At 41.3% G+C, this 20,736-nt stretch overlaps 1 protein-coding gene across 1 annotated transcript in view; it reads left to right on the forward strand.

Moving 5' to 3' along the window:
- pde6a (phosphodiesterase 6A, cGMP-specific, rod, alpha) overlaps positions 1-19,758 on the forward strand; it is a 29,655-nt gene extending 9,897 nt beyond the window's left edge. Inside the window, exons 8-23 of the mRNA XM_063189149.1 lie at positions 475-541; positions 3,522-3,569; positions 4,267-4,416; positions 4,523-4,666; positions 6,068-6,133; positions 6,831-6,977; positions 8,155-8,262; positions 8,942-9,051; positions 9,697-9,784; positions 11,827-11,927; positions 12,289-12,396; positions 16,183-16,246; positions 16,587-16,661; positions 17,591-17,674; positions 18,620-18,776; positions 19,703-19,758. Coding sequence (XP_063045219.1) covers positions 475-541; positions 3,522-3,569; positions 4,267-4,416; positions 4,523-4,666; positions 6,068-6,133; positions 6,831-6,977; positions 8,155-8,262; positions 8,942-9,051; positions 9,697-9,784; positions 11,827-11,927; positions 12,289-12,396; positions 16,183-16,246; positions 16,587-16,661; positions 17,591-17,674; positions 18,620-18,776; positions 19,703-19,758 — 1,573 coding nt within the window. The remainder of the gene's footprint in view (positions 1-474; positions 542-3,521; positions 3,570-4,266; positions 4,417-4,522; positions 4,667-6,067; positions 6,134-6,830; positions 6,978-8,154; positions 8,263-8,941; positions 9,052-9,696; positions 9,785-11,826; positions 11,928-12,288; positions 12,397-16,182; positions 16,247-16,586; positions 16,662-17,590; positions 17,675-18,619; positions 18,777-19,702) is intronic.
- The last annotated feature ends 978 nt before the right edge of the window (positions 19,759-20,736 follow it).

A 20,736-nucleotide genomic window follows, 5' to 3' on the forward strand; every position in this document is an offset into this window, starting at 1 on the left:
ACACACACACACACACACACACACACACACACACACACACACACACACACACAATATAGAAGGAAATGTTTTAAAGTGTGTTTTTATGAATAGAGCTGACTTGACCGCACACCAAATCTACCTTTGGGTACAAATAAAAGTAATCTAAAATAATTGTATCTAATCGACTCGAATACATTTAAAGATGTACAGTGAATATATGACCTGCAGCGCTTTAAAAGAAAAAAAACCTGAGCTATGTAATTTTACTGCTACATGCTATGACATGCTTATGATGTGTGAAGTTGGAGGCCAGGGTGAGAGGGTTTAGCTTGGCCTCTGCTCCCCAGGGCTTGGATCAGGTAGGCATGGCCATTTATGTGTGTGTGTGTGTGTGTGTGTGTGTGTGTGTGTGTGTGTGTGTGTGTGTGTGTGTGTGTGTGTGTGTGTGTGTGTGTGTGTGTGTGTGTGTGTGTGTGTGTTTGTGTGTAACAGGAGTCCTCCTGCTGATCACTGGGCTCTTGTCAGTGGACTTCCGGGCTATGTTGCTGAGACGGGACTGGTGAGTGTGTGTGTGTGTGTGTGTGTGTGTGTGTGTGTGTGTGTGTGTGTGTGTGTGTGTGTGTGTGTGTGTGTGTGTGTGTGTGTCTGTGCGTGCGTGCGTGCGTGCGTGCATGCAAATTTTAGAAGACACAGAATATTTCCTTCTACTGCGGTGCAGATCATCAGCACTATAATTGGTTGTTTTTAAAGGCACTATGGATAATTTTTGTGCCATTTTGAAATTACATGCACGTACGTACCTACTATATTCTCTGGGACGGCCAAATTATCAATATGTCCTGTAACGTTTTTTTTTTTTTTTCATCACAAAATGCGCTTATCCTCTAGGCATGATCGAACACCCCTGCACTGTAAAAAATGCCTGTTGAAATTACGGCAAAAAAATGTCAAATTGCAACAGTCAGTGACCGTAAAATGTAAAACAGTTTATCTATGTACTAAATATGGCAAGCCACTATTTAGTCAAAAAGCGCTACATAACTTTATTTTTGACAGGTGTCATATGTAGAAAATACTGGACTGTTCTCTGTAAACGAAGATATTGGAAAATACCGTTAAGTGAGATGAAGTAGTCAAGAAACGGTACATAACTTTATTTTTCACTGGTGTCAATATGTAGAAAATACTGAACTGTTCACTGAAAAGAAAATATTGGAAAATACCGTTAAGTGAAGATGAAGTAGTCAAGAAACGGTACATGACTTTATTTTTCACTGGTGTACACATATGTACACAGCAAATTTGCCAGAGTTCGATTGATCAGAGTTAGACTGGTGTTCAGCCAAAATCTAAACATCAAGAGTTGCAGCAACACTACAGAGTGTTATTTGACTCCTCTGGATCCGAGTTGTTGAGCTAAGAGAGCTAGAGAGTTAATGTTTAACTCCCTTGAGAGTTATGAAAAACATGCCTTTGTTGAGTCCCCTATAAGTGAACCAAACTCAATCCTCTGTTAGTGAACCAAATTGTGAACCAACAGACAAAGAACTCTGTTCTGCTTTTCTTCACATTGTGTATACTACAAAAAGTAGGTGCTCTTTCTGGTCGTGTTAGGCTTTTTGTCCTCTTTTAGTCCAATAGATCTCTTGTGATTGCACTTGTTCCAGGTGTAACTTGTCAAACCACTGATAGGCTGGTTGTAACAGGCAGAGTTTGATGTCAACACGCTATTTGATTAGTAGCCATCAATGAGTATTAACTTAGAGTACAACACTCTGCATGTCTTGTAATTCATCCTGCAAAAAATTCTCCACCGCAATAATTTTTTGCCTTATTGGACTTTGAGGCTTTGCCATCAGAGTTTTCGATTGAGAGGCAAATTGACACGGTAAACCTCTTCAAAATTCAAAATATCTTTTTTTGCATTCCTCCTACCCAACAGAAAGCAATGGAGGTTATAATGAATTGAATATGAATTACTCCACAGAAAACATATGGCCTGTCTGCTTGTCTCCAGGTGCCTCCACGTTGTAGATTTGACAACAATGAAGCTGGCAACTGAATAAACTGTGCAACAGTTAAGGACTGCAAATGGCAACAGTTTGCACATTTTGCAGTAATTCACTGTAACTTATTATTTCTCCGGTAACAGCCTACAGTTTAGCCTCATTTAATGTGTAAAATATACCTATAGGCTAGTATAATCTGAAAAAGTCTACCTGGGACAGTAATCCCTTGAGCTCTTAGAAGTAGCCCAGTCTATTTGAAACTGTCATTCTACCCCATCCGAATCAATCTATCAATCAATTCCTGACCTCACCTGAGTGCTAAGGGCTGTCATGCAATGATTAACTTACTGCCTGCACCTGCCAAATGCTTCATCACTCGGGTCACATGGTTCACTTGAACATGTATTTAAACAGGGACTGTTGCATTGTACTGTTCACTGGTTGCTAGCTAGCTAGCTGGCTGGCTGGCTGTAAGGCCGGCTGGCCGGCTGGGCTGCTGCTGGGCTGCCCTCACCTGGCCGGCCCGGCTAGAAGGTCACGTTGTAAGGGTGGCTGCATGGTGGCTTGCTAACTAGCTTGTTTGTTAGCTTGCTTGCCCCGCTAGCTTTGGCCTTCATTTTCCTTAAGGTTATTTCCAGGCCTTTTTTAATACCCTTTTTTCATACCCTTCATTGATGATACTAGACTGGTCCACCTGCCTGCACTAGACAATCTGGCAATTGGGCATTTATTTAGGTATCTAATTAAGTTGATGTTTATTGGACTCCAATGAGTAGAATCAGTCTAATCAGTTGTCTGTGATTGCAACTCTATAATTGGACTCACCTGAGTATAATCAGTCCAATCAGTTGTCTGATTGTAACTCTATAATTGAACTCACCTGAATATAATCTGTCCAATCTGTTTTGGCAACCACTGCTGCCATAATTTTACCGTAAAATGTAAAAAAAAAAAATACCGTTATTTATTTAACGGTAGGCTTTGGCAACCACTGCTGCCATAATCTTACCGTAAAATGTAAAAAGGAAATATACCGTTATTTGTTTAAAGGTAGACTTTGGCAACCACTGCTGCCAGCAATTTTCCGTAAAAACAACAGTTCTTTTTTTACTGTGTGTATGTGCCCATCCTTTAGCTGGGGGAAATTCTGGGGTAATGGAAAGAAAACTGGAACAGTTTTCCAAATGCACTTCCTTAGCCTACTAGTTTTGATTAATCAAAACAGCCTCAAAACACTGTATTGATTCAGAAAAAAAAAACTCTCACTGCAACTAAAATTTCAGGGCTATTGGGCCGCCCACCCTTTAACAATGATCAAATGTATTAGACATTTGCAAGGAAGTTATGGTAGTGCAAAGGAACAGCACTGCATGAGAAGAGTGAGATTTTGCAATGTATTAATTTTCAATGGGCGTTTGATGCACCCTAACCCACATTGACCTTGCATTGGAGCTTTATGGCTTTTGGCTATCCTTTATTTTATGTTCATCACTGTCGCTGTTCTTACCCCTCCTTCCCTTTCATGTACAGATATGCAATATCATGGATGCTGGCCACGATGATTTCTTCAACTTCCAGGTGAGATCACATGTGATGCCTGGAAATCTTTGAAATTGTTTGTTTGGGACATTTTTTATCTTTATATACAGCAACATGGATGTACCATTGTACTTTGAATGTGTATGAGTGATTGCACAGTCTATGGTGCATACTATAACTGTGAAGAAAGACTGCCGGCGTTGAAAGAACACGGCAAGCAATTCAACCTGAAGCGTTTGATCAGGGAGAGCAATCAACTGATGCTCTTGTTTAGAAAAATGTGTACATTCCATTGGCGTCTGCGGTCTGTCAGTAAGGGGGGCCCATTCCTCATTTTTTATATATATAATTTAGGCATACATATTACATGTGTTGCAAGATATACAAATTGTACATTTAATGTGTATGATTGCTTACTCATTTTGCACTATAAAAGTAGCACTTTATTTGATGCCGGCGTCATAGGTATGACATAACAGTGTCGTAACGCAGTCATTGACGTGTCATAAACATTACGTCCATGTCATTTTATGACATTGTGACGTTCTGTTATAGTAAAGACAACCCGAAAAATTTAGATTTTTTATGACCATAAAATGTTCATGACATTGACATAATCCTTATGACTCGTCATGACACTGTTTTGACACTGTTATGTCACTGTCATGTCATGCGTGTGATGGCGGCATCAAGTAAAGTGTAACCGCTTTCTCCTCTGGGTTATCTATCACAATAGAAAGGGCCCTTGGATAGGTCGGGTTGGACTATCAAGAACGTCCTGTCTCTGCCCATAGTCAACAAGAAGGAAGAAATTGTCGGTGTGGCTACGTTTTACAACAGGAAGGACGGCAAGCCGTTTGACGATATGGATGAGGCACTGATGGAGGTATGTAAGGGTTGTTGTTTAGGGTTTCACGCACGCACGCACACACACAAACACGCACATGAATCCAATAAAACAAAATGGTTTGATATGATTTTTTCCCCCTCAGTCACTCACACAGTTCCTGGGTTGGTCAGTGCTGAATACAGACACCTACGACAAGATGAACAAACTGGAGAACCGGAAAGACATCTTCCAAGACATGGTCATGTACCACATCAAGTGCCGCAAGGACGAGATCCAATATGTCCTGGTAGGTTGGATCTGTAAAAATGAATTACCTCTGCCAAGGAGGTTATGTTTTCGGTCGCGTTGGTTTGTCTGTTTGTCTATTTGTCTGTCTGTCAGCATGTTAAATAGAAAAGTTATGTCATATTTCATTTGTATGAAATGTTGTGGAGTTGTTGGAAATGACAGAAGTGATACAATTTTGGTGGTGATCCAGATCAGATTCTTCACCATTGCGGGATGGGGCAAATTTTTTAATCCTAATTTCTAACTCCACAAAAACAAGGCAGAAAGACTTTAAAAAAAAATAGTGTGTAACATAGCCAAATCAAACAGCTTCCATGGCAGAGGGTTCCTGGGTTCTCTGATGAACCTTTAAGAAATCATTAACAGTTTATCACAAACAGAAACAGTTTATCACAAATAGGTTCCTCTGACAACGTTTAGGGGTTCTTCCACAGTGACAAAGTAGAAAGTTTGTTGGGGAACTTTTAATTTTTACAGTACAGTGTGTTTCTTTTTCCAGTGGAACTATCCCAGGTGATTTTAACAATTCACTTATCTACCTGACTGCTTTGTGCTATATTTCTGTAGCATTTTATTTCCATGGACTATTTACAGAGGCATTACAGATGAGTGGATGCATTTTGGTTAATTTCACTTTGTTTTCACCATTGAGTGATCACACTTGTGGAACACACATAGACAGTCAAGCACCTATTTTTATATTTAAAAAGTTTAGCTGCTTCGGTAAATGGCTACTATTACGGCGCTACCTTGCAGAACTATGATAAACCCCCAAGGAGTCCTTTGTCTAAAGGGGACCACTGACATTTCCCAGTCTGCAGAGAGGAGCTCTGACTTATGTTGCATTAACGTGTTGTGTTATGTTGCATTAACGTGAGCGTGTACAGATGTGCAGGTCTGATGTTACAAGCGTCTCGTTTCCGTTGTTCATTAGGAGAGGGGAGGGAATAGATCCGGTGCAGGGACCAACTTCCATGCACCGTTACCCACTGACTAAATTAGTTGGGAAGAGACGATTCTCTCTCTCTCTCTCTCAGCCACAGGCCTTACTGTTTTATCTAAATGTACTGCCTGTCCCTTCCGTAACACTACAGGGAATATGGAAGGTAGGCCTATCAGATGTTCATCCTGATTATCATCGACTTTCAAATCTCTTCAAGACTTGGTCTGACCAAGAGCATAACAATTAACATTTCCCAGACAAGCCTCCCTTGGTAATGGTTGTTTCCTTCCCGACAAAGTGGGAGGAGTTCCCGAGTACTTGCATTGCTCTTGACCTGACTAGTAGCAACGCTGAAGGTGTTGCATAACTAGGAGGGAATGGCCTGGCTAATGAAAGACCATATTCATACCCGAATACCTTGAGACAAACTTGTATTTTTGGTTCTCCTTTGTCTAGAACACGCGTGAGCGCTATGGTCGAGAACCGCATGACTGTGAGGAATGGGAGCTGGAAGACATCCTGGTGAGAAACATTTCATCACTGTCCAGCAGAAACTTGTATCTACACATTTTTTAATTGTATTTTCTTTTCTTTCTTCATTCATTATAAAATATAAATCAGAAAACACAGAATGAAGTGGATAATAACACCTCATATACAGTAAATCATTACTTCTGGTCACTCCCATGAGTACGTATATGAGATTATGAGTGCATGAGTGTATGATTAAGTATTTAGTAGCCAAATTTAATGATGAAATGATTATTTATTTAGAAAATAGTGATTTATCTTCCACACACCGCGCTCTTCCTTCTTGTTGGTGCATTTCTGAAGTAATCAAGCGAGTAGGGAATAGATTGCGCTATAGATTGCGTTTCTTCTTTTTCCTTTTTCTTTTCTTTTTATTCATTCATGGCAGGGTCAGACTACAAGTTTCGGCTACAAGAGCGTTCACCAGTGTAGTTAAATAGTGATTTGTTAATAAGTAAAAAAAAAAAAAACAATTGAAGTGGAGATACAAGGTTTCTGCCTGACAGTGATTTATAAAATGCACATATTCATCCAGTTTACCAGGCTACCTTTCTGCTGTCTTCTGCAGCTGTTTAACAATTTGCTGAATACACCTAATTCTGTAATAATAACACCTCATTCTGTATTTTCTGCAACTGTTGCATCCCTGACCTTGACCTTTTACCAAATTTTACTGTGTTGTTCCTAGAAAGAGGTGCTGCCCGATGCTAGGCAGTCTGAGATCTTAGAGTTCCACTTCTACGATGCCCATCACACAGAGCTGGACCTGGTCAAGTGTGGCATCAGGATGTACTATGAGCTGGGGGTGGTCGACGTGTTTCACGTCCCTCGAGAGGTGGGGTGTGTGTGTGTGTGTGTGTGTGTGTGTGTGTGTGTGTGTGTATGTGTGAGAGAGAGAGAGAGATAGAGAGAGAGAGAGAGAGAGAGAGAGAGAGAGAGAGAGAGAGAGAGAGAGAGAGAGAGAGAGAGAGACTGTGTCTGCTGAAATACTGTTTCACATAGGGGGCGGTCCTAGGGGTTGGTCGACTGGGTTATTGCCTGGGGCGGCACCATCGCAAAACCCCGCCCCTGTTGCAAAACCCCACCCCCAAATGACATTGCTATAATGGCAAGTTGCTATAAACATGTTAAAATAGTTCTAACCATATTAAAAGTTGTTTAATAAAAAGATTTTTTGAACACTATTACCACATTGTTATAATAATAATATTAACGTTTTTGTCTATTATTATAAGCTTTTTTTGGCCCCTTTTTTCCTCCACTGGAGGCGGGGTGATCGCAACAGGGGCGGGGTTAAGAAGCGGGAGTCAACTGGGGCGTAACTCATTGTAGGACTGTCACTGGTTTCATATTCCTTGCGAGGGCTGTGGTTGTGAGTGGGAATATGAATGTGTGCGCGGTGCGCACCTGTGTGTGTACATGTGCGTGTGTGCATGTGCACATTATACGCAGTATACCCACCAGAAAAAAAAGTATACCCACCTAAAATTGTGAACTGTTCCGTATGTCCAATTAAAATTCATTGTCCCATAGAATAGCACATCCACATTTAATCAATGGTGATTCGTCATGAAATTTAAGAACATGACGATAAGATTACAAGCAATATTAATTCAGAAATTGCAGCTGTAAACCCATGACATCTACGACTCTATATCTATACTCTACTCTATAATGGCGGATTTGACTCAAAACTGACTCAAAACGCCCCCTATTGACCGTTTCCCATAAAAGACCGGAGTGTCGCTACTTGCTAGATCCACCTTCTTTGAAAACACTACACCACTGCATGTGCGTGTGTGCACACTGTTTAAAAGTGACACTAGCTTTTTTGAATTAGGCTTTCTAAACATCTTGTATCCTCCATGTATGACGGGGATGCTTAACATCTACATTTGTGTGTTTACTGTGTGTGTGTGTGTGTGTGTGTGTGTGTGTGTGTGTGTGTGTGTGTGTGTGTGTGTGTGTGTGTGTGTGTGTGTGTGTGTCTGTGTGTGTTTCCGTTTCCTTAGGCCCTGACGAGATTTTGTTACTCTCTGAGTAAAGGTTACCGTGCAATCACCTACCACAACTGGAGACATGGGTTCAATGTGGGCCAGACCATGTTCACACTCTTAATGGTGAGGAGACACTAATCCTATTACTAATACACACACACACACACACACACACACACACACACACACACACACACACACACACACACACACACACACACACACACACACACACACACACACACACACGAGCCCAGTCTCGGGGAAAATCAACTACATGTTTGTGGTGCCGCTACCAATGGACATACGGACAACGCGTGCTGTCGTCGACATTGGGTGAGAGAGAGGGTGAGAGAGAGCGAGTGCAAGAGAGAGACCACCCGAGCAGCGTGCATTCCGGGAGGGGAGCGCTGTCATTGTGTCAGCTTCATGCCATGTTTCCCTTCCTCCAACATTATCCCTAACCTTAACCCTAAACCTAACCCTAACCTTAACCCTAACCCTAAACTTAACCGTAAATCACTTGTTTGAAATGTTTGATTACCGTCGTTTCCAGTTAGCCTTCACTTGCCCGAGTTACTGTTGCACACACGCGGGCGCGCACACACACACACACACACACACACACACACACACACACACACACACACACACACACACACACACACACACACACACACACACACACACACACACACACACACACAGGGTCCTTGTCTTGAGAGTTTAAACACAGCTAAATAATAATGAGTATCAGCTTGTGAGTGTGGTTTCTCCTACTTTAACTTGAGTTTACTTGCAGACGGGGATGCTGAAACGCTACTACACTCCTCTGGAGACTTTTGCCATGGTCACTGCTGGCCTCTGTCATGACATTGACCACCGTGGCACCAACAACCTCTACCAGATGAAGTAAATAAGCAGCTCTCTCTCTCTCTCTCTCTCTCTCTCTCTCTCTCTCTCTCTCTCTCTCTCTCTCTCTCTCTCTCTCCCTCCCTCTCTGTCTCCAGATGGAATTATAGCCATGACAATTGCCTCGATCCGGCGCAAATAGTTCTGGAGATCTGTCATTTTGAACACGGTTACTCAATTGTTCACAAATGTACAAATGTAAACACATATAGACATTTTGGATATGATCTATGGGGCTCATTAGCCATTACATATATTTTTTTGTTTAAACAAATCTGAAGGATGGAAAAGTGGATGATTCCAGCTTGAAACCTGAGTTGGAAAATTACTCACAAATAACCCGATTCAAACCTGGGTCCCCAATGTTCCACATGTACCTTGTGTATGCCCAATATTACTATCCACCTACTGTATGTAACTCTAAGGTTTTGCTTAACATATTTAAGTGGCCTATAACTTAAAATTGTTATTTTAAATTATTTTCATAGCTGTAATTGAGTTGAAAATGTTCATATCGTATGGGAACTGTAAATAGTTACATATTTTTTGTTATTAAATTACGTTATCACACTACAGTACATGTGACTTTTCAGTCCACGTCACTTTCCATTACTGAGGTTGTCTGACTGGCTGTGTCGTATTCAGATCTGGCAACCCCTTGGCAAAGCTGCACGGCTCTTCCATTCTGGAAAGGCACCATCTGGAGACTGGGAAGAACCTTCTGCGGGATGATGTGAGTTGTTCATGTCAATATCCACGATTCAAGTTTTCTTTTATTACATGAGTTTTTCTGTCTTCAAAAAGATAAATGAAAGGTGTGTGTGTGTGTGTGTGTGTGTGTGTGTGTGTGTGTGTGTGTGTGTGTGTGTGTGTGTGTGTGTGTGTGTGTGTGTGTGTGTGTGTGAAAGAAGGAGGTAGTATGTGTGTGTGAGTAACCGTACGATCACACCGCAGGCGTTGAACGCATGGAAAGATGCGGAAGTAATTGACTTTGTATGGGAGAGCAGGCAGCGAACGAGGCAAACGCGTCTGGAGCGTTTCTAGAGGCGAGGCCGTCGAAAGCGTCAAAAGCAGAAGTTGAATTTCATCTAAAAATATATAATGAGCTCGGTGGCAGCAGGGCGTCAGCCAATGGAATGTTCACATTTTTCTAAACACGAGCTTTGGTTGGTCGAGATTCCTGGCTGAACGCTTCAGGTTGAATCGTTTGCCTCGTTCAATGCCCCAGACCAGTACTTTCCAGGCAGGAGTCAGCAGTGTTGTGGCTCTTTCAACGCTGGCGGTGTGACTGCGGCATAAGTGTAGAGAAAAATATTTTGAGAAGGAAGCACATCTGTAGAGTATCAGGAAGATGAGGATTCCACTCCAGCTTGAAAGGATTCCATTCTTTCATGTTCATTAACAAGCTTTCCCTGCACCTTCATTTTTATTATTGTAGAAAAGGACGGGACTTTTATGTGTTCATGTTCTTTTAACTTCCAGTATTATCCTGATCTGTTCTTAGTTGTTCCTAATTCACCTGCCTGCTCGAGAAACGGAGCTGTCCATGCTTGGTTTGCTAGCGAGTTTAAGTGTAAAACCTTACCTTTTAAGTGAAGTAAGCCTTAGTTTTCAAGCCTTCATTGTGTATTCCTGCACAGTCGCTAATGAAACATTGTGTGTGTAACATGCTGTGTGTATGTATTTGAGAATATGAGAATATAAACCTGAGCAATTGACCAAATCCCATCGTCTACTCTTCATTCCTCTACCTGGCATTCTAACCGATGCCCCATCTTGGATAACTCCTAATGCCTAAACGAACCTGCCACTTAGCCTCCCCAATAATAATAATAATAATAATAATAATAATAATTATTATTATTATTATTGTTATTATTATTATTATTATTATTATTATTATTTTTATTTTTATTATTATTATTGGGGACTGTTTGTTATCTATTTTCGGGGTCCCCGGAGGAAAATAGGTGAGGATCATACAATTTTTTTCCTTGATGAGAGGAGGGTCATCCAACATTTTTTGATCTACCAGGGGAGAGTCATTTCAAAATGTTTGGCCCATTTAATAAAAAAGCATTCTGAAGTAGGCCTCCCTTGTTTTATATGTTTTGATATAGGCTAACGTAATCCTCAGAAACGCCTCCCCCTTTCGCTTAAATTGATCAGATCATCGTAACCCCGTTGTGTATTGTGTTTTTCGTCTAAAGACCATTTGTCAGTAGCCTATGTCAACAAAATGGCCTCGCCTTCATGAAGTGTAGTGTTCAAGATCAGAATGCAATAACATTCAGTAAGCAGCAACGTTGGTCAATCAACATTTATCTAAAGATAATGTAGAGTAGGGGCTATTGATGAAACTTCTCCGTAGGGGAGAGACATGCATTTTTTGACGGCGTCATCGGGAGGGTTGTCAAAGTTTTGAAGCTTGCAAGGGGAGAGTCATGCATTATTTGATGACCATGGTTGGAAATATTCCGAAGAGCCCGAAAATAAATAACGAACTGTCCCTTATCATTATTATTATCATTATTATTATTATTATTATTATTATTATTATTATTGTTGTTGTTGTTGTTGTTATATGACAGATGTGACTAACTTGTCAAATTAGCAGGAGCACGGATGATAGGCTACTGTTTCATAATATTTGTGATAATGATGTGATGATGAGACTTAGATTTTTTTACATGAGGTTTATATTATTAGTATTATTACTGCTATTATTACTGGTATTTACTGTATGTTATCATTTTGGTATATGTTGAATTTCAGGCACTGAATATCTTCCAAAACCTCACCCGGGAACAGCATGCATTTGTCATTCGCCTGATGGACATTGCTATCATTGCCACCGACCTTGCCCTCTACTTCAAGTGAGACCACGTTCCCTAGATAAGAAAATAATTTTGACGATATGTCATGAGTAATGATATCCTATATCAAAAAGTTTTTTTTTGTTTGACTTTTCTAAGAGATTACTACTTACAACCATACGATTCTTTGTGGGTTCAGGCCCTGAAATCGCTCTCCTCAATCTCCCCACTCTCTCTCTCTCTCACTCACCCAACACACACACACTCTCTCTCTCTCTCTCTCTCTCTCTCTCTCTCTCTCTCTCTCTCTCTCTCTCTCTCTCTCTCTCTCTCTCTCTCTCTCTCTCTCTCTCTCTCTCTCTCTCTCTCTCACACACACACACATACACACACACTATTCCATATGTGCTGTTTAAGACAGAAAGAGGACAATGTTCCAGAAGATTGTGGATCAGTCCAAAACTTTCGAGGATCAGGCCGAGTGGGTCAAGTACATGCAGGGGGAATCAACCCGGAAGGAGATTGTTATGTGAGTCCACAATAACTCATCCATATGTACAGTAGATATGTGATATGTAAGATAATACTTGATTGTTGTTATTGTTGTTATTGTTGTTATTGTTGTTGTTGTTGTTGTTGTTGTTGTTGTTGTTGTTGTTCTTCTTCTTCTTCTTCTTCTTCTTCTTCTTCTTCTTGTTGTTTTTCTTGTTCTTGTTCTTGTTCTTCTTCTTCTTCATCTTCTTCTTCTTCTTCTTCTTCTTCTTCTTCTTCTTCTTCTTCTTCTTCTTCTTCTTCTTCTTCTTCTTCTTCTTCTGATGGGGTCCTAACCCAAAAGATAACTACTCTCAGGGGACTGTTGACAGCAAGGGACTGCCCTTGCTCAAGGGCATGAAAAGCCATGTACAGTATATGGGATTTGAACCTGCAGCTTTGCGATATAATTTGCAACTGGCCTAATCATGGCTGATTACACAGACACATACTGACACGCCCATACAAACAGTGTCCTAAACTGAAAGCAGTACTTACCCAAAACACCAAAAAACACTATCCTGGCTCTCTCGATACATGAACATATTGTTGTCTTCCTCCACACTCATTCATCTGATACTATGGCTATACGGATTCCCTCACTGAAAGTGCGGCTTTATCAAAATCATTGCACGTGATTGGAGAAACTACTTGTCTAACATTTAATGACATGCTACTTCAACTACTCACCGTTTCGACAATACAGTAAAGCCCTCGGTGCGCTTGCTGCGAGCCGCAAATTACATGCATCACCGCGAGCAACCGACTTCACATGCTTGCTTTAAAAGCAGTAGACCAACACGCAAAATACTGGCGGTGTCATCCAGGGGGCAGAGAGAACAGCATTGCGATCCGGAAATTGGGAACAGAGCCAGTGAACAAAACAAAATAAGGACTCCCCGGGAAAGGAGACGATACTGCTACTTCTGCATTTGCATGCTCCTTTGTCAGAGGGCAACGGGGAAGTATGATCGCAATTCGAGTGTTTGTAATTTCGGACAAGCTCGAGACGCTCTTGAAAAGTTGCCGCCATCGTCGTTTTCTCCAGAAGCACTGTATGGAACTGTGCAGTCTTTCTTACGATCGTCCCCAGCGAGTTTGAAGATATCGCACCTAACGCACTTGTTTGGTTTCAGTGTCTAACGCGTGTAAAATTGACATGAAGTTAACTCACTCATGCACGAATCGTGCCCGCGCACACGTACGCTACAGCAATGTTGTGCGTGAACGCGTTCAAAAGAACGCGTTCATTGAACACGCTCTTTTTTTCGTGAACGTTGAACTGAACGCAACACATTTTTTTTATTAAGAACTTGAAAGTGAAGTAGTTCACATCATGTTTCATGAACGGTAGACCTCAGTGTAAATGAACATTAGAATTTGTTTTCCATTTAAAACTGAGTGACATCTGTTTTACCATTTGAAACGCAACGAGAGAAAGTTCCCCTCTTCTCTCCCTCGCTGGTGCCGCTTGTATCATCAGTGAGAATTTCTTTTGACATCTGTGTGCGCAATGCATTGTGGGCAACGTAGTGTCCGGCTGAGAATAGTTGAATAATATAGGCTTAGTTATAGAGCTCGAAAGTCCCGCCCCTTAGTTCCGCGTTTCACGGGACCTCAGTTGACCATCTAACAACATGGTAGCGAGTAAATATCTTCTGATCTCAGTCATGATATGCGCTGGGCTCCAAATATGCTGTTTAAGAGGATAGATAAAGATTATTCAAGCAGAACTATCAATGTTTTGTTCCGAGGCCGTCGGCATGAAAAATGTGAAGAAACACAGCTTTCTAAAAAGTTTAGGGGTTCATACGAAAAATTAAGCAAAAATATCAGAAACAACATATATGGAGCTCGTGGCACAACTCGAAGGGGATCGAAATGCCATTTTAATACCGCCGTTGGATTACATGCTACGATTTTCGGCTAAAAACGCCGTTGAGGTCCCATGAAATCGGGGGAAGTGACGTCACTTTTGAGCTCTATTGCTGCTTACGCACGACGTTACCCATGATGAATTGCGGCGGAGAGAGAGAGAGCGTGTGTATCACACATGTGTTATAAGTGTGTTACATAAGATACACAGTTTCCTTAAAAACATATAGGCATATTTGTGCATTTGACTTTTGCCTTCATTAGGTCTACCTTCATTCAAGAGTTTTGCCCATGTAAATTAATTCATACACAAACAGATGGTATATAATATAATATCATATAACATTATATACCGGTATACATATTTCATATTATATATTTCATTTATTTATTTATTGAAATGCTAGTAGACTTCATTGCACTAGGCTAGAACTGGTCTACCTTGTCTGTAATGCATGCTGCAAGTTTCATCACAATTTCAACCCACAATTGCAGCATCATGAGCAAATGTCTAGTCAGTTTCAAAGAATGTATGATTTCTAGCTCGTGGTGTGAAAAAAGTAGGCCTATTTTTTTGAATATTTCACGAAAAAAAAAAGAACTGAACTGAACTTTGAACTAGTTCACAATTAAAATTGTGAACTTTGAACGTGAACTGTTCACTTTGAGCATCTATGAACTGAACTTGAACTAGTTCAGAAAATCTGTGAACTGGCACAACACTGCACTACAGCAAGCATAACGAGGGCCTAATTAGGGGCCAAGCAGCGAAGCTGGCGAAGGATAGTTTTCCCGCCATTTCGAATTTTTCGAAATTCAATAAAGTCGCTACCCCTCCCTCAATTTTTGACCAATTGTTCCGAAACTCGGTATATAGCATCTCTGGACTGAGCTACATACAGAGTCTCAAGGAATAAGGGATATCTCTTATCGTTTGGCCACAGCCAATCAAAATTGTCATAAAAGTGGCGAAACAGAAAGTGAGGTCATATCATATCTTGTCAGATTCTGTTAGGATTTTCTACACACATACTAGTCCATTCCATGACCTCTCATGACAAAAAAAATCCAGATCCCCAGCTCAAACTATCTAGCGCCACCAACAAGTAAGGAAGTGAACTCATATCTCGGCAAGCCTTCCACGGATTCAAACTAAACTTGGTTCACATGATCACACTCCCCTCCAAGGAATGCACACCAATATTGGTGAGATTTGGGCCAAAGGGGGCGCTGCAGTTCCTTCTGTTGCCGTGGCGACTTTGGCAAGTTTACTGCTTGGCCCCGCATTGCTGCTTGCAGCTATATTTCAGAATCGATGTTGATGCGTGACTTTTCTTTGCAAGCCACCATTGTTGTCTGAAACAACGGTTGCTTCTTTTTTCTCTTTCACTAGATTTAAACTTTTGACTACTGTATGTCACATCACTGAAAATTCTGTTATTTGAGTGAATAGGAAAATTCTCTCAGATCTAATGTACTGAAGTTGAGTAACATGTAGATCTGGCGAGAGCCAGTGGCAGTTCCAGACCAAAACTTTGAGTGGGCCCAAGTTGGGACCAGGGGAGCACATAAACAAATCTTTTTAATGTTATGTATATATAATATGCAAAAGTGTATATCATGTCGTGGTTATTGTCATTGGCTGTTCAGCGTAGGGGCCACAACATGGGTCTGGAGCTATCCTACAGGGACCCTGGCCCTCTGGTCCCTGTCTAGAACCACCTATGAGTCAGGTTGAAAGATCACTGCTCTGAGAGGAGTATTGAATATCCCCCAGTGTCTGGGGCAACACTAACCTAAAGGTGAGGGAGATGGCTTGAATCCCACCCTTCCCATTTGGAAGACGGTGCTCCAGGAAGTGTAACCTCCGTACTCTATTGTCAAATTCTTTGTTGTCTCACTCTATTAGGGCCATGATGATGACAGCATGTGACTTGTCTGCCATTGCCAAACCCTGGGAGGTTCAGAGCAAGGTAATACTCACTGACTTGCACAGTAACACATAACACATAAGATGCAAGTCTTACTTAAAACAGAAGACTGAGTGCAGCTGTAATATAATAATAACAATCATTTATAATAATTATTATTATTTTTACAAAATAAAAATGAATATTCAATATTTATGAAAGAGTAAAGAGAAAAGTAGGTAGTGCAATGCAACTTAAAGTGTGCTGTAGATCCGTTTACCGGTCAAATGGCTACAAAAACAAAAATCAAACCCAAGTCATGTTGGCTGGTCATGTTGACATGATCATCATCTCAGTACAGACATATTATGATGATGATATTATGTTTCTTTCTTACCTGCAGGTGGCCCTGTCTGTGGCAGCAGAGTTCTGGGAGCAGGGAGATCTGGAGAGGACCGTTCTAGAGCAGCAGCCCATTGTAAAGAGAGAGAGAGAGAGAGAGAGAGAGAGAGAGAGAGAGAGAGAGAGAGACAGAGACAGAGAGAGAGAGAAAGAGAGAGAGAGAGAGAGAGAGAGAGAGAGAGAGAGAGAGAGAGAGAGAGTGGGGCCAGTGTTCTGGCTTTTACTGTGATAGGGAAGTGACGATTGCCTTGAGCAACTGCCTTTATGCCATTGACCCGTGCAGAAGTCATGTCCTCACTGAATGCGTGCGCATCGTTGACTCAAACACACCAGAGAGGTTTTAAGGGTATTACGAGAGACTCCACTCTTCCGGGTGGTACTGCACTCTAGGGGCGCCAACAGAGAAGCCAACTCATGACAGCAGCCCCTAGGTGAACTGCAGACATAGGTAAAATAGGGAGTGGGGAGGCTGTATGTAAAACTGGCTGTGACCACACACACACGAATAGACAGTGCAGACGCTAAAGAGAGAAGACCTGCTGTCCTGAAGTGTGTACATTGATAAAAAATAGACATTCCGAAAAGAACACTTGTAATGCTATTTCGAGAGGGAAGAGGCTGTTCCAGAAGCATAGGAGATGTTTGTTGTTACAAGACATGAAACTACTGATTGAACTGAGGACATCATCAGGAATGCCCGTGTCTGTGGTACCCACTGCATATCTTAAGTTATTGGGACCATCCGTTTTCTTAGTTCGGGAAAAAAACACCTGTTAGTTTGGAAGGTGCATGGTCGATTCTGCTCCAATGATGTGCACGCATTCAAATTATGTCATATCTGTTTACAAACAGTAAACTGGTCCATATGGGTGTTTTAGTGCAATGCTCCACAGCACCCCCCTGTGTGATAGTCTTGTAATAGAACACACCCTGAGCATGTATACAAGTTAAGGTAAGTTAAATGTTGTTTGTTACATTAACCCCTTTGACCTTTACTGTGTACAGCCCATGATGGACCGCACCAAGTCTGCTGATCTGCCCAAAATGCAGTGCGGTTTCATCGATTTTGTCTGCGCTTTTGTGTACAAGGTGAGTACCGTAAATGGGCAGAGCGTTTTTCTTTGTGCGGTGTGTTGGTTTTGCAGACGAAGCTTGCAGGCATGACCTTTATAACTGCATGCTATATCTACTGCTGTCTCTCCCCCTCTCACGCACAGACACACGCACAACTGACACACACACACGACACACACATGCCTGACACACACGCACACACCCATCGTTCAGATTACACACTTAATTTGCCACAAATTCACCAGCCTGAACTTGACATCTAATCTCCTGTTTCTCTGTCTGTCTCTCTTCTTTCTCTCTCCTTCCCCCCTCTATCTTTCCCCTGTCATTTTCTTTATTTTCTCCCTCTCTACTCAAAAATAGTTCTTTCAGAAAGTTTACAACTTTAGCTGTGTCATAAGTGGGGTAACGTCCTCTGAGGCATGCATTGGAACGATTTTAAGTTAGATTGGCGGAGTAACTTCAGGTAGCTGGGGCCTAATGGTTAGGAATCTAAAGGTTGCAGATTGCCCCAGAGACTGTAACCAGTACACTGTACCTGGCCAACTGCAAGTCACTTTTGAATTTGAACGTGAGCTAGGTGTGATGTAATATAATTTAACTCAGTTCTATGGAATTCAGAGTTGTGACAACCATGGTACAGGAAGTCGCTTGGTGACAGGATTCATATAGATTCAAATAATTTTAGGCAACAATTTTCTTTTGGGTTGTCACTAACACAGAACCGCTGCATAACAAGTAGAGATGACCCAAAAATAAACAAATTACATATACATTTACTGCATTTTCTGTGTTCGATAGACACTTCCTGGAACTATTTTGAAACTATGTCAATGGCGATTTGTGTGTCAGAGGCTCCATGAGCCGCCATCTTTGTGGATGGAACACGGAGGTCAACTGGATTAGCCTAACTCTTACTTCTATGGCTCTGATTGAACTGCTACTACTGTTGCCCTTCAGGAGTTCTCCCGGTTCCATGAGGAGATTACCCCCATGCTGGACCGCCTGCTAAACAACCGGAAGGAGTGGAACGCACTCAAAGAGATCCACGAGGCCAAACTCGCCGCCATAGAGGCTGAGAAGCAGGCCAAGGAGGAGGCCGAGAACGCAAAATTAGGTAAGCGGTGCTTTAAATGGCAAAAAATAATGACTAGTACTCACCTTTAAAAAAGCAGTTTGAAATTCAGTATTATGTACAGGTACACTGTAAAAAGTCAAAGTACTGTCTACGCTAAAATTGAGAAGTGCCGTAATGCCATACTGGTGCGTAGACCTACTCGCCCACTTCAAACATTGAGGGTGAGAGGATTCAAACAAGGCTGACAACACCAACAAGGCAGGTGCCAGAGTGCGTTGTTTCTCAGACACAGCAGATGAGGATTGTGAAGGGTTAACTCTGTTCACACTGGCTCCCTCTGTTGACTGTGGGCGTGTCTGACGGAATGGTCAAGACGGAATCTTGAATCTTTGGTAGAGGCAACAGGGCCGATGGTCCCCCAAATGCATTTTGCGTTTGTCCATGCAAGTCAGTGGGATCCATCAATTGTCAGTGGCTGTGTGAACGCCGGGTAATGCCATTTAATACCACAACAAGCTCAGCTGTTGGTAATGCCCCACAGTTGGTGCAAACCTATAACAGGTACTGAAGCCCTTTGTCATGAACCCCCCATGCAGCAGCAGAATGTTTGTGTACTGTAGATAAAGATAGATCAATTTGGCTTCGGTTGTTGTATTATTTTATGCTTTCATGTATTTTTTGTTTTGTTTTTTATTTTTTGTTTATAAGGTGACCTTGGATCACCTGAGATGTAAATTAAATGCATTATTATTATTGCAATTAACATATATCAATATGTAACTACTTATATCAATACCAATATTTATTATTGTTGTTGTTGTTGTTGTTATTATTATTATTATTATTATTATTATTATTATTATTATTATTATTATTATTATTATTATTATTATTATTATTATGTATCATTTGTTAGTGGTAAAATGTTTTCCTTTTTATGATTCTCTTTTTCCTCTCGTGTGCAGCTGCTACCCAAGCGCCACCACCACCGGCGCAGTCCAAGTCCTGCCGTATCAGCTGAATGGCTGCATTTCTCATCAGGGTCTCCAACAGAGTCAATGGATACAGATACATTGTAGACAAACAAACAAACAAGCAAACAAGCCAGGCAAAACAAACAACCCAGACAAACATACAAGCCAGACAAACACATTCATTTTTTATTCATCCATTCATCCATTCATCCATTCATTCATTCATTCATTCATTCATTCACTCAGTCTCACTCACTGAATTCCCTCATGTACTCATTCAGTCATTAATTTATTCTTTCACCGTCAAATGATGTACGTGTTCTAATGTGTTCAATGTTGTTCATGTCAATTGATTTCCTCAGTTAAAGTATCATTGGCATGTGTCACATCACATGTCACATCACATCACATGTCAAAGGACTGTACTGAACACCTACTTATCTATATCTATCAACATCTCTCTAGTGTTCTATAATCTCAATGATGCTGGACAGGGCCGTGCACAGACATTTTGGGGGGCATGTGCTTTAGATGTTGCCTGGTTAACACCAGACCTAATCACAAGTGAGATTTTTTCAGATCGAAACGATTGTGTAGAACTAAAGGCAGTATGGGAGTTCCCAGGTTACTTTAGATGGGGAACAGAATGCATGTGAAACTTCTTTACCGGGCTATAGAGGATATAGGTCTATATTATATTATTACTGTTACTTATTAAACAAAAAATAAGCAAACTGTCAAAAGGCCACTTTTTGTCCTTAAGGTCAAGGGGCAGGTGCTTTAGCACTACCTCATCCCTATCTGTGCACGTCTATGCTGCTGGCTAATGGAGAGACATTGCTGAAGTTACTTGTACAATAGCTGCAACTCCTCACAGTCACCACTAGGGGGTATACTGTACATTTGGATCTGACATCAGGCTGAGTATATGCAGGTGTCTTAGAAAGGAGAATAATTTAGAGGGAAGGCTTTAATTGGCATCCTTTAATATAGCGAAACACTGTCACAAAAGATATATACCATTA

The sequence above is a fragment of the Engraulis encrasicolus genome, chromosome 22 (genome assembly GCF_034702125.1).
Source record: "Engraulis encrasicolus isolate BLACKSEA-1 chromosome 22, IST_EnEncr_1.0, whole genome shotgun sequence".
Taxonomy (NCBI): domain Eukaryota; kingdom Metazoa; phylum Chordata; class Actinopteri; order Clupeiformes; family Engraulidae; genus Engraulis; species Engraulis encrasicolus.